At 40.5% G+C, this 14,200-nt stretch overlaps 1 protein-coding gene across 1 annotated transcript in view; it reads right to left on the bottom strand.

Moving 5' to 3' along the window:
- Positions 1-581: 581 nt before the first annotated feature.
- The window catches only part of TMX1 (thioredoxin related transmembrane protein 1), a 33,721-nt gene continuing 20,102 nt past the window's right edge, over positions 582-14,200 (bottom strand). The window contains exons 5-8 of the mRNA XM_086937320.1: positions 10,012-10,057; positions 9,807-9,908; positions 6,734-6,803; positions 582-5,427 (exon numbers count right to left, since the gene is read on the bottom strand). Of these exons, the coding sequence (XP_086793446.1) occupies positions 5,162-5,427; positions 6,734-6,803; positions 9,807-9,908; positions 10,012-10,057 (484 nt within the window). The 3' untranslated portion in view covers positions 582-5,161. The remainder of the gene's footprint in view (positions 5,428-6,733; positions 6,804-9,806; positions 9,909-10,011; positions 10,058-14,200) is intronic.

Below are 14,200 nucleotides of genomic sequence, written 5' to 3'. Positions count from 1 at the left end.
GCTTTGCCTACTAATCAAACGGTTTCCAAAAAGTGGGTTGAATTAGAGGCTGGTTATTAGTGGAGACTAACTGCAAGTGACATCAATTTTCCAGGGGAAGCTTTTTACCTTGTGGCTACAAAGGCTGCTTCTTTTGCCTGTCAAACAAGAGACCTGCCCCACCCAATATGCCCTCAGCATTCTTTGCGCTGTCCGAACCATTGCCCCAGTACTTCGCTGCCAACAATGAGTTCACACACATCTCAACCTGCAGGCAAGGTCTGTTGGCCGCGATTGGTGCACAAGGTCAGTTCCCTAGTTTTAGGAGGGAGGTAGAACGTAATACTGGTAAACTGTTCTTGCGATTCTTCCTCAATTTTAGAAGCTCTTTGATAACAGGTTTATTTTGAGGCGTTATCTTATCACCCAACCAACTGGTAACAATAGAAATTGACATTTCTTTAGAATAACCTGTTTACCAGGCATGCCAACTAAATTAGTTGAACATGTGCACTGCTTTAACTGCCAAATTTCATAATTAATAAGTCATATTTTTCAATATAAAAAACTCATTTATTTTAACTTGAGAAAAAACTCCAAAGCAAACTCCAAAGCAGACTTTATTAATTGCATTAGAGAATTTTAGAAAAATAGATGTTGCACTGCATTTTCAAAACCAGAGTAAACTTAGTTCCGCATCAAACAACACAAGGTTAAAAAACAGACAACTAATTTTGACAACTGTAATTGTTAGAAATATGGTAGTTTTCTTTTAAATAAACATAACATTGAATAGCACAATTATTTAATAAGAAATATAACAGAATTCACCTCCGATCATTTCAGAATTAAACGATTGATTCAGCACCCCACAACATGCCACATGGCAACAGAGCACTTGTATGCACAGGCCCACAGATATTGGTTGAACTAACAATGTGCAAGACAGAACACATTTATTGAAAAGTGATACATCGCCAAACACAAAATAGCGAGTTGATGAAAACTAATTTGGTTAAAAGTGGAAAAGCAAGATTATTTTACGAAGGCAGAATACCAGCCTGTGATAGAAATAGTACACATAATAGAACGTTAGCTAATAAGGCACTTACACTTGTATCCGTTTGTCCACTTTTGCAATGATGGAGCTTTCCTTAAGAAAACTATAAGATCACCATTAAGCCTGCCAGTTAGTGGGATATTTCCTTCAATGACTTAGAAACTACAGGTAAAAAACATGATAAACTACATTTTGTGATATTTTTCAAATATGCCACATCACATAGTTAAATAGGATTGTTGTTAGCAGGAGGGAAGAGGATGGATTAAAGGCTTTGGTTCTAAAACCTCCATCAAGACATTACTTTTAACATAGATATAACTTTGCCCATTGTCAGCTGAAACATGCAAACTAAGAATGTTGCATCAATACATGTGAGGAGGTAGCGTCTGTAATATTTCTCTTAAAAACAAGCATATCCACTGCAGAATACTTTGCATATGTCAATGAGTGTTGTATGAAGAACATGCCTAGCTTGGAAAATGTGCAATAGTAGGAAACAGAATTTGTTTGCTGTGAATATACCTGAAACAACTACACTGGACCATAAGGAGAGCATTTTGCTTTTTCTAAAGCCAGTGGTAGTCTATCAAGAGTATCTAAAAGTATGAAAATAGCTATAACAGGACAAACTATGGTCAAAAAGTGTGAGAGGACCTATCACCAATATAATGTACAGACAATAACTTAAAATCCTCCTTTGCACTATGACTTGAGAAAATAAGAGAATAAACAACCCTTTCAACATTATGAATTAAAAAGTATGTAAACGTCTATACTGTACATTTGTAACAGAATGTTGGTACTCAAATTAGTTTCTTTTTACATTAAAATATTGTGAGAAACAAACTATTTACACAGACTCACGGTTTACCACACACAAAAAAAGAAAAAAAATACTTGTCATACACTGATAAAGGAAAAATTACAAAAATGAAAGACAATTAATAGAGCAAGAACGCAAGCAGGAACACACGCCAGCACAGCCTACATATCTCGTAGTAAAATTAAATTAGGGTCAATGGCAAAAATGAATCCCAATTTTGCCATGCTTGGTCTAAACAACAAACATATATCACTATCATTTGAAACTAGGAAAACAAAAATGTAAATCAAATGCAGCAGAAGTACCCACAGGGGATCTGTGAATACTTGCCTTTAATTAAATTGCTAACAAGCGTTACTTCAGTTGATGCAGTAAAAGCATGGTGAGGCGTATTCAAGTCTGTAGTCCATAGAAAGAAAGTTTACAAAATACACCAAAGGAATATTGAAGCAATAAAATGATTCCATCTCAACCTAATACTGCATTACCTTACCTGGTGATTGGGAATGGATTCATTTTAGAAAAAAGAAAAAAAAACTGAAAGGGATAGCAAGGGATGGACTCAAAGGAGGCCACATGCCTTTTATTTAGCTTTGGCCTGCAATACAAAAGAGTTAATTTGATGTATTGCGAGGAAAATGACACTGCCAAACTTTTACTCTGTGTATAAATTTAAAATTGTGAATGCCAAGAACATAAAAGGACTTTCAGGGAAGGAAGAAAGCCAATAATTTAAAAAAATAGCATGGAAGTATATTTTAATGGAACAAAAAGCATACCCACAATGCTGGATGGAAAGTACATAATGCTTCAACTGAAAAAGGTCTGAGTTTCTTTCAATCATCTGTGCATTAGCACAAGCAGTGAGATGCTTCTTAGGTGGTCAATAGATCATATTAAATGGCATAAATATGTTGGTTACCCATGCATGAAATAAAATATCAGCAACGGGAAGATTTCATGAATGTACAAGATAACCCTTGGTTTAGTGCAGAAGTCTGCAAGTCAATAGGCCAGGCTGTGTAGCTCACATTCACAAGAAACCCAAGTGCATTTCAGATTTCCAGAGTTTAAAAACCTAAATAAATTAAAGAAGATACAACACTACAGATGCCATTTTGTGTAGCATTCTATCCTATCCAACAGGTTTTTAAATAAGTGCCCATATAAGTCTAAATTACATATTGTAATAAGCTACAAAATGGTGTGTAGAATATTTTCCAGCATTTTCACTATGCTACTTTGGGGGTCCTAAAAATCAAAATGTCTCACATCCCCAATGTACATACCAGTCTGTGGCTCGTTTTCATTTTAAAAATTGTACGGGTAATTCCATTTCTGGCAGTAAGAGAATTACAAATAGTCGAGCATTTCAGGACACACGTCTGCTTGCTGAAAGAAAAAAGGTGCAAATATGCACGAGAAATGGCCCAAATAGGGGGAAAACAAAGAAATCAATGCATTAATACGGATTGTGGCATACATTTTCTCCATTCAAGATGTCAAAACTTGCAATGAGCAGGTAAATGTACAACTACCCATTATCAGTAATAACATGTTTGGCATTAACTTGTCACAATAATAGGCCGCTTTAAAAGGGGCCCAAAGTAGCTTAAATTGAAGCTACATGCAAAAGTATAAGAATACGGTGGTGTATTCCGGTTACCAGCAAGTGTTTGTTAAGATGGCAAACTCGCTAAAGCTATAAAATTGACTATTTAGTGGCAACTTTAGCGCAGGTAAAGACTTCCTTGATGATTGCACTAACATCTTTTCTTAAGTTACAGCAATTTTCCAGAGTGAAGGATGCAAAGTGTAAAAAAAAAAAAAAAACACGGGTGGGTACCAAGGCTGGTAAAAAAGGCAATAAAGAGAGAATAGCGAGAAGGAATTTTGTTACAGAAGGTAGCTGTTTTTAAGCATGTTCCGTTCTTCCGAAATGGGAGCTCTCACTAGACTTCCATTTTAAGCCTTGCTATCCAAAGTGAAAAATGGACTTACCCTATCAGAGGGTTTAAAAAAGTAGTTGGCGTAGAAAGCCTGGATTTGGAGCAAGGAGGGATACTGCAGGGGTTTTGAATAGTATAGCAGTACTACGACAGAAAACACAGCAACAATGGCTGTGTCTGCTGCTGTACTAGGGGTTTCATCACACTAGTCTGAAGTGTGTTTCATCACAAACATCTGTGTATGTATGGTGGGCTACACTGTGCAGAGGAAACAGAGGCACTCTTTTTTTGGGGCTGCTGTTTTGTTACCCGATCACCTTTCTTTATGCACCTCAACAAAAACCTATTCACAACGGATTTTTGTTAAAAAAACATGACCTAAAAACAGTATCCTGAATTTCAAAAGTCATTTTTCAGATCTCTGCTGGACCTGTGTGTATATGCCTGGATGGCACCTCAAAAATAATGGGTGGCAGGCAAGATTTGGCAAAAAAATATTCAATATCGTATTCACAGACTGGGTGAGGATTAAAACCTAGACCCAAGAAAAAAAACATGGCTGACAACTATAGTAAGAGAAACACAATGAGAAACTAAACAAAAAAAGTCAGTCTATGAAACACGGAAAATAAATGTAAAATCTGGTACAGCAATTTGCTATTTTTAAACACAAAGTCAAGCGTCACAAGCTTGGAGAAATTATATCTTAATGACTTCAAAGTCTGTGTGTGCACAAGTCTTGACAAAAGATCAAAATATTGTATCTCAAATAAATGTTAAGCTGATAAATTGGTTGCTGATGGGTTTAGTTAGAGTAACTAGAAAGGAACACAAGTAACTAAAGAGTTCAACACGTATTGAATATATCTGATTTTCTAGTTTCAATACACCTTTGGATGTCTTGTAAACACGACCAATCATGTTGGTCAGCTCCTCTTTGATGGCACATAATTGGGCTGGACTCTCAGCCAGTAATATTCAAGAGAACACAATTACCGTTGCTCTTCATAATCTAAGTGCACCAACTGAGGAGCAAGGTACTCTGTTCTCATACTTGTGTTTCCCAGGGGGGTAAACACGTACTGCTAACATTTCATACAAATCTGAAACAATACCAAGAAAATGAACTAGTCACACAGCACATTCCTGACACTGTTGCTAGTTCTACTCTTCCATCTCAGCATGGTGAACCTGGCTGCAGTAAAAAAATATTTGCCAAAATTGAAAATATATTCCAGGACATTCTATAATCCGTACGAATGCATGGATAATACAGTTGTTCCAGTTCACATCAAGCCTCTTTCTACAGATCCTCTTCTTTAATGTATACATTCTTAAAAAATAAAACTACAGTTCTGGGCTATCATTTTCAGCTAAATTATGAACAGGGCGCTTCCTAACAGAACTTGGTGAATAGTCTCCACCTGCCAACTCCTCCTCATTATCCACATCGTCCTCTGCCCCTTCATCAGAAACATCTTCCTTATCAGCTTCATCTTCATCTTCATCGGCATTGTCCTTATCTGGTTCATCATCAGAGACATCCTCCTCATCTGCCTCCTGTTCTTCCTCCAACTTCTTAAATAATTTTGCTGCTTCAGGGGTTAGTTTTCCTTAAAGGAAAAAAATGAAATCAATAAAAGGTCCATCAAAGTTGTCAGAAGCAGAGAGAACTTGAATTATGTGGCATGGAGATACCGATTCATGTGGTTTGGAAAAGGCTACAGAGTATGTGACATATATAAAGAAGACAACACTTTAAACAGCGGTACAATGCTAGCAGTTTTCCAACATAATTACACTGTTATGAAAACGTTTATTCTGGGAAATCATCTAAAATGAATAGTCTTCACCAGATAAGAAAACTATTAAATGACAAGAACCATCATTTTAAATTATGCATTTACGGCCCCTATTATATTTTTTAATATCCCCTGCAGCTCCATAATAAAGGGATACCTGGATCTGTAGGAGAAGTTGTAATCTTTACACCCCTTCTTCTAAGACCTCCCGGAAACATGGTTGAGCCCACCCTGACCTTTAGGAGTCAGGGTGAACCTGATGATGAAGCATGATACTACTAGAGTGTAAGAGGGTTACATGAACAAAAGGATTTGCTTCTTTCTCCACGACTAAGTGGTTGATACCCGACACGCTTCTTCCTCTTACTATCCAAAATATTTTAGATTGTGAGGTACTCATAGTGATAAGTAGAATTTCATACACCACTTCTGCTAGTTAAAGGCAGAGCCAATAAAAATACTACTTGCATTTTTTTAGGCAGTCGCGTAGAGATCCAAGTTAGATTTTTGTTACAATTTTAACTCAACAGCTACTGTATGTTTAAACAATTACAAACATTGTTTGTCAATGCTTTACTGAAGCTAAAGTATCTATAACAGTGAATCCTACTTTCCAAAGGCAGACTCTGAGGTGGCACTCCGCTCCTGCACTGAGGCAGTGCATCAAGAATATAGTCAGTTCTATGTCGTACCAAGCTCATGAAGGGCACAGGCTGGTATGGAAGGAGTAACAAAACACAAGCCCTGTGTTGCTCAAGGTGCTATCACTGTGTTTGTGAAGAAACATGCTAATTTACAACAAGTTGGTCACAGATGATAGTGGAACTTGTGTGCAAGTCTCATTATTCTAAAATGGCTGAAGTAGATATAGTTAATACAGATATCCAGTTTTTAGAAAGCTTTTGTTGGAATGAAAGAGGCAAGCATGAGGATGTTCATATTTAAGATGCTATGTGTGTCTAGGAACATTTCACTATGCAGAATTAACTACAGAGAAGTATATAGACAAAAATGAACACATATTAACAGTTACAATAATTTATATCCTCACTAAATTAATGTTCTTATGCTTCAAGTAGAGTTCATAAACAGAAAACATTTGTACATTTGTACTTACTCTGAAAAGTATGTGGGTGTGGTCTAAGTCTTCTTGATGGGCAAAGGTAATCTGCCATAAATACCATTATCTAGGAAAGAAAACAGTAGTCCAAAATTGAGTTTAATAAAACAATCCAATATGGATTTTTTTTTCTGAACAGTCCTAAAGATCTGTGTTTTTAAATGTTACATAAATATTTGCATGCAATACCTTTAACTTTTGTTGCTTTTCGGACAAAAAATTATATATTTTTCAACTATTTAGAATATCCATCTCACACCCTTCAAATGAAATAAATAAGCTAAAAAATCTATAAATAAATAATTCAAATGAGATGAAACTTAGATACCTCGTTTGGGTATGCGTTCACCCCGTTTGTAACAGCAATCCAAAGGTAGCACAGTGTAAACCAGGCTTCTCCAACTAGTAGCTTGTGAGCTACTGGTAGGTCTTCAGCTACTGGTCAGTAGCTCTCCTGTGTGGAGCCTAACCTTCCAAATTAGAAGCTTTTGCTTAGTGAATGAAAATATGTATACATACCATAATCAATAGTGTATATTTGAGATGCAAATGTGTGATTATTTTTTTTAACTAATAAACTTATGTTTCGAGAAAAACTGAATTTCCAAAATAAATTTAAAGCTGCTATCTGAGAGAAAAATCATGGAGCTTTGGTGGGACTAATTAATAATGTTAATGCCTTGGTGCTTGAGGTATAGCAGCAATGGCCCTCATGAATTACCCATACAGAGGCATACGAAATTGGCAAAGCCTTTTTAACATTACTGCTAGCAACCCTGCCCAGATGCACTGAGGTGATCACTGCAAGTAATCTTGCATATGTTAGCCACTTATGTAAGTGTATCGGTGTGTGGGGTCACTATTAAAACATTGATAATATCAGTACCTCGGTATGATTTTCTCTGAACATAAATAGCATATATTACAAAAAAGATTGGAGACCAATCCCATTTAAAATCGCACACCAAATTAACAGGCCTCCATTCATGTTGAACTGAAATGACGCACATGGTTTCAGGATAAATACAGCTGCTTTTCATATAAAATGTGCATTTCAAATCAAGACTCAAACTTGACCAATTGGGAACTTTCAAACGAATTCTGATACTGCAATGGAACATCAGGGGACGAGCATACAATATGAAGGGGCACAAATATCACTTGAGTCTGGTGAAGAGAAAGAAGTGGAAGGAGCCTGGCACCATCAACCTCATGACTAGGTCAGGCAAGTACTCATCAGCAATGCTACCAAGAGGCAAACTGCAACTCACAAAGATAAATGCAAGACAGGCTATAGTGCACGTGATAAAATATCGCCAGTCCTCCGCAAATCAGGCCTGAATGGAATGCTAGATAAAGCAAGCCAGTACTCAAAACACTCAGGAAATTCTTAGGCCATGTGGCTGATTGTTGTAGTCTGATAACATTGAAATTGAGCCTACTGGCCTACATACATCTGCATTCATTGCTGCACATAGACACATGGACCATTTTAAAGGACATTTTACTGATGGGCCATGTGATCCACAGAAAAATTACCATCACAGTTAGCGGAGACCTGTAACCTCAGGTAGTAGGAAGTTGCTTGGCAAAAGAATCATGAGTTGAGAACCCAAATTAGTAAGGCCAAAAGGAGGTATCATGCATCACTACTAGCTTCTTGATCCTAGATGAGACACACACAGGACAAAGTGGTTAACTGATGAAGATATATTCACTGACAGCCCCATTTCTTGACAGCTAGCAACACTTTGCAATTAATTTACCACAAGAGTAGAGTGTGCTGTGGACGGGCGTGTTTACTACCATCTTTCTGTTCCCATCAGAAAGAATGCCAGCCCATAATATCAACATCAGTAAAGCAATATCTCATGCAAAAAGAGCAATATCTCATGCAGAAGCACCCCAGCAGAAGAGTTTGCTCTAAGACACACTGTCATCAGAGAAATGCAACACCCCGGTCACCTACTAGGGGTTTACTAGGACACAACTACCACCAGAACAATGCTAGTCAATACCCAGAAATAGGGAAAGCTCAAGATCGGAGTTTCCACCATTTACCACTGCAAGGAGACAACTCAGCTCACACTCCCATCTGTTTTATCTGGGTCTGCAGGCTTCACTGAAATCTATGAAACCTTTGCGCATATGACAGCCCCAATGTGGCACAAACGTTTATTATGTATTTGTCATAAGGGCATGTAGGGAAACTACACCAAAGACAGGAATCGTGCTCTCTAGGATCATCTCGCTCACCTTGTTAAACAGAACATCTATGCGTGTATCCTTGGCATGCATTTAACCACTGTGGTGAATTCTATCACACTGCAGCAGGGATATAGTCTCAAAAACCGAAACAGTTCCTGCCTTTATTAAATACACGGAGATCACACAACATCCTAGGAAATTATGTTAGTCAAAGCTCAGAAGGCTTTTAAGCAAGCTGAATGTGAGTCTTTCACACAGGCATGGAGGAGACTGCTATCCATAGGAGCCTTATTTGTTGGGTTCAAATATTGCAGCAATTTGATCAATGTGTAAATGTGTTCTGATTTTTAGATTCAGCATGGGAACTCGCTAGAAGTGCTCACTTTTGTGAATCCTATTTCCCTTGTAAGTGAACCAGTTATCCGTCCAAGAGAAAGGCATTTCAGGTATATTGTGTCATATCAGCTGAGTCCTCCAAGAGCTTGGCATAATGCCAATGATGATGTGGTCCATACTAGTAACCCACGCTTCCTACAAGTGTTTAATTAAGACACAGGTAGTAGTTCACTTTCCAGGGTGCACTGATCCTCAGGTACAGCACAGAGCAGGTGTGATACATTTAGCATTAAGGTGACTTGTAACTGGTCAACTCTTCAAAAGACTTCATAAACAGGAGGGGGCCAACATACAAAAACGTTATAAAGAAGAATAAAGGCATGCTTTAAAAACACATCCTAAACAATAAATACAGCATGGCTTGCGCTCAATGCTACAAAAGGGTATGGGCCTTCGGCATCTGAGCATTAGCAAATTGAAAGTACAGCCCGAGTAAAGCTATCAGGTGTAGTATCTCTGTACTTACCAGGCCCAACGCCAAGCCAGAACACAGTGTGGCTAGAGCAAAGATAGCATAGGATCCCCAGACAGGAATGCCAATGTCCTCTGTAAAATAGTTATGGCATTGCTAAACAAAAGGAAACATAACAAAGTTAGTTACTGAATCAGAAAGGACTAGAGGGCTCAACGAGCTTGGTCACCAGTAAAACAAGAAGACATCCATCACTTACCCTTATCAACATGGAAAGTTGAAACAAAGACGACATGCTACTCATTCTACAAAAATAAAAAATAAAAAAACCATTAGAAAAAATACATTTTTACAGTTCAAGGAAAAAACTGTTAAGCCTCATAAAAGAACAAGCATTTACAATGCAACGGTCTCGCCTTTGCAAAAGTTAGAGCTATTGGCATTGTAAATGACATTTTTATTTATGTGTTGGTTTTGAAAAACAGATAAATAAATGGCATTGTCATTTACAATGCCAATAGCTTAATCTCTCGCAAATGCGAGACCTATTGCTTTTGCACCCACACATACAGAGCCACACACACACACAGAGCCACACAGAGAGCCATGCACATAGCCACATAGACCAACACACACACACACAGAGCGCCACACACACAGAGCCACATACACAGAGCGCCACACACAGAGCCACACACACAGAGCCACACACACAGAGCCACACACACAGAGCCACACACACAGAGCCACATACACAGAGCGCCACACACAGAGCCACACACACAGAGCCATACACACACAGAGCCACACAGAGCCACACAGAGCCCCCCCCCCCCACACACACACACACACAGAGCCTTGCAGCCCCCGCAGTACAGAGCTGGGGGCTCTTTGGATTTAGCTAGTAGTTTAGCCACCTACAGGACCCCTCAATGATCGCAGCCACACGGGTCATGCTGGAATTGAAGGCTTACAGTACAACGCGAAAAGACACTACAAGTCCCAGAATGCAACGAACTCATGTCCCAACAGCTAGGACCGAACGACGAAGGAGTCGCCGAGCTCGAGATACCTTGATAGTATAGAGGCCTGCATTTGTGCACAGACAGGAAAGTGTGCAGACCGGGAACTGGAGGTGGGGCAGGCACTCAGCACAGATACTGGGAACATTCTAGAACAGAAGCAGAAGTGATAACATCCATGGCACTCTTCATGAGGAGAGGGGGGGAGGGGAGGCTTTCGGGCTCCGAAAGTTCCCCAGAAATCGAGAGACTGGTGCCAGACTTTAAGCCTAAGAGATTACAGCGCCAAGCTAAAGTCGTCCAAACAAGGGAAAGCAGACAGCGCTAGACGCAGAGTACCCCAACTTACCGGATTAAAAACCACAGGCCACCCAGTGCGTGAACAACTCACCTGCCCAGCGAGGGGCGTGCGTTCGCCTCAGAGTGGCCAGTTATTCAGGAGTTAATCGTGCCCCCTGCAGGGTGGTGAGGGATTGGCATGAGAACGCCAGGGAGGTGCCAGGGACTTTGCGCCTTTTCTCACCTCGAGCTTCCAAAAAAACAGCTGAACCAGTTTCCTTTCTTGTCTCTTCCCCTGCGTGAACTCAACATCTTAAGTTCCCACAGAAAAACAGAAATGTGCCGCTGCCTTAGGAAGAGAATCAGAGGGGTTTCAAATTACACAAGGACTGATTTTGAAAAGAGCCTTTTTGTCTACCTTCCACCACCTTGTGGGTGGGTGACTCCCACCACCTTTGTCAAGCACCAGTGGCTGACAAACAGAACAAAAAGCTCTGGCTTCACGCCTGGAACAAAAGGGGAGAAACACAAGCCTTTGTCCCAGCGAGCTGGAGGATGGGAGAAAAGGTTTCTGGCATCTGCGTGTTCTCGCCTCGTGTGTTCGGGAAGAACATAGAAGCAGCGCGGGCAAATTTTGACGCGGGGGAAAGGGGGTGCTGCAGGACACGCATGGACGGGGGTTGCTGCAGGAGCCACAGATCAGGGACATTCCTTCTGTCAACTCTACTGCTCCGCGCGCTGCGCTTGGTTGTTTTAAATTATAAAGAATAAAAGTGACAGGCTTCTGTCAGGACAGTGAAAAAGCCTTTTCTGCCGGGCTGTAAGCTTCCTTGCTGCTGCGAGACGAGGGTCTGAAGCGGGGCACGCGTTTCCTCTGTCTCTCCCCGAAACCTCCTCGTCTCCGTAAAAAAAAAGCAAAAAAAAAACGCTCGCCATTTGTCTCTAAGCACCGTCCTTTTCAGACTGGGGAGCGTGTTTTTGACTGTTGTTTACAGCCTAGAAAGAATGTTGAAAACACGCCCCCAATCCGAAAAGGACGGGGCTTAGATCCAAAGAACGTCGTCACTGGGAACTCTTCTCCAATGAATGGCCACCGATTAGGAGGCCAGCCAATGGAGAAGAGGGGTGGGGTTAACCTCGCTACTCAAAGTCATTAAATCTCGCGAGCTCGAGTGCGCATCAGACGCCACGCGAGACCTAAAAACAGACCCACTGTAATGACCTGGTATGAAACCTAAACTTCTCTCTATCACCTACTAAGTATTTCCTTGAACAGGAAATAGCTAGTAGTCTCGGGGGGATGTTTTTCACAAGGTTTTGTGCAGCCTTGAGATTTGCCTTTATTAGTTTGATGATGCATTCGTTTTTTTAGTTTTTCTTTCTACTATGCACAGGCCGTGTCCGAGGTTCGACGTAGACAGTTCAATACTAAAATGAATTCAACCCAATGAATAATAGATACTTCTAACAAATCTGGGTCTAAAAAAAATAACAATCCGAAGCACAGGTTAATAGCAAACTCTATTCTCCCCGGGGTGCCTTTACCAGAGGAGGTCTGTTAGCCTCCAGGTGAGTTTGTTCTTTATAAATATCCACCATACTCATGGTATAGTTCCTACATGCTCGCTCTGTGGCCTCAGAGTACTTTTCGTTGGTGCTAAGATGAGGGGTACTGGGAATACAGAAGCAGTACATTTGATAGTAAAGTGCTTGGTCAGAGTTTACGATGGGATGTGCATTTTTAGACCATTCCAACACTTCAAAGGGTCACCTTTGAATCACAGGGAATTCTACAGGGATGTGCCATCAGAGTTGAAGGTTTGCAAGTTGTCTTACACAGGGACAATCGGTTCTAGGAGCCAGCTGTACACATCAAGTGAAGGTTCAGAGTTCCTGCAACGGTGATCCTATTACTGCTCGGCCCTCATTGTGACTAGTCCGGTAATTGTTCCAGTAACTTGGGCCTCCTGGAGTTACTTATACTGAGTCTCCTGTTAGCTCAGTGGGGCCAGGCATACTGGGGGAATTACAAGCAGGACCCCAAAGATCTCCTTTGAAATACCGATTACCAGGGAAATCTGTAGGTTTGGGTCTGTTTCCCTAGTAATCTCTCATTCCTCGAAAGAGTTTTGCAGACATTTCAGCTGCTTCCAGATCTCACAACTCCCATTGGCTCATAACCAGTGTCATTTGCCCCAACGGAGTGGAGAGGTCACTCATGAGGGTCTCTGTCTGCAGGCTTTTTGCCATTAACAACATGCAGTCATCTGCTGTTGGAACCAGAAACCTCTATAACCGTGGAACAGAGCTTTAAGCACCAAACCCAGGCACCCTTACATATGGTGTACATGGATGGCCTTCATACCTACACAAATGTAGGATGTCGTGGAGTAGAGTGGTGTAGTGTAGTAGAGTGGAATAGAATGGCAAAGTGGCAGGGAGTGTTGTAGAGCACTGGAGTGGCGTAGAGTGGTACAGAGTGACAGTGGAGTGGCACAGAGTGTGTAAAGTGCAGAGGCATAGATTTGAGGGAGTAGAGCATCATAGCGTGGAGTAGAGTGTTGAAGAGTGGCATATAGTGTTGTAGAGGGGAATAGAGGGTTGGGGAGTGCAGCGGTGTAGTGTGTCATGGAGGGGTACAGAGTGGAGTAAAGTAGAGTGACCTAGACCGGAGAGGTGTAGAGTGCAGTGGTGCAGAGTAGAGTGGCATAGAGTAGAATGGTGCAGAGTAGAGAGGCATAGATGGCTGTGGAGTAGATTGGACTGGTGCATAGTAGAGTGCAGTGACGTGGAGCGTGGTTGTTGAGAGTAGAGTGCCAATGAGTGGTGTTGCGTAAAGTTGAGTATGCCTGGTATGGAAAAGCACTGCCATTACAGACAACACATTTTCAATTGAAATGACCATTACATTTGCACAGACATAGTTTTACTGATGAAACTGTAGAGAGCACGAACGATAATGTGTGGAAATGGTATCACCAAGTGAATTGATTTGTTTTAATCATATTAAAATATGCTACCAACACACTTCTGAATTACCCAAAAATTTGCTTAATTTGTGGGTTCCTCATTTGGATATATTCTGAAATATCTGCACAGTTCATTTACAGACATTTATATATTGCCGTGTGCTGGAAAAAAAAACAT

Source organism: Lissotriton vulgaris, chromosome 9, assembly GCF_964263255.1.
Source record: "Lissotriton vulgaris chromosome 9, aLisVul1.2, whole genome shotgun sequence".
NCBI lineage: Eukaryota > Metazoa > Chordata > Amphibia > Caudata > Salamandridae > Lissotriton > Lissotriton vulgaris.
The sequence above is the reverse complement of the archived record's forward strand: the minus strand, read 5'-3'. Positions and strand labels throughout refer to the sequence as shown.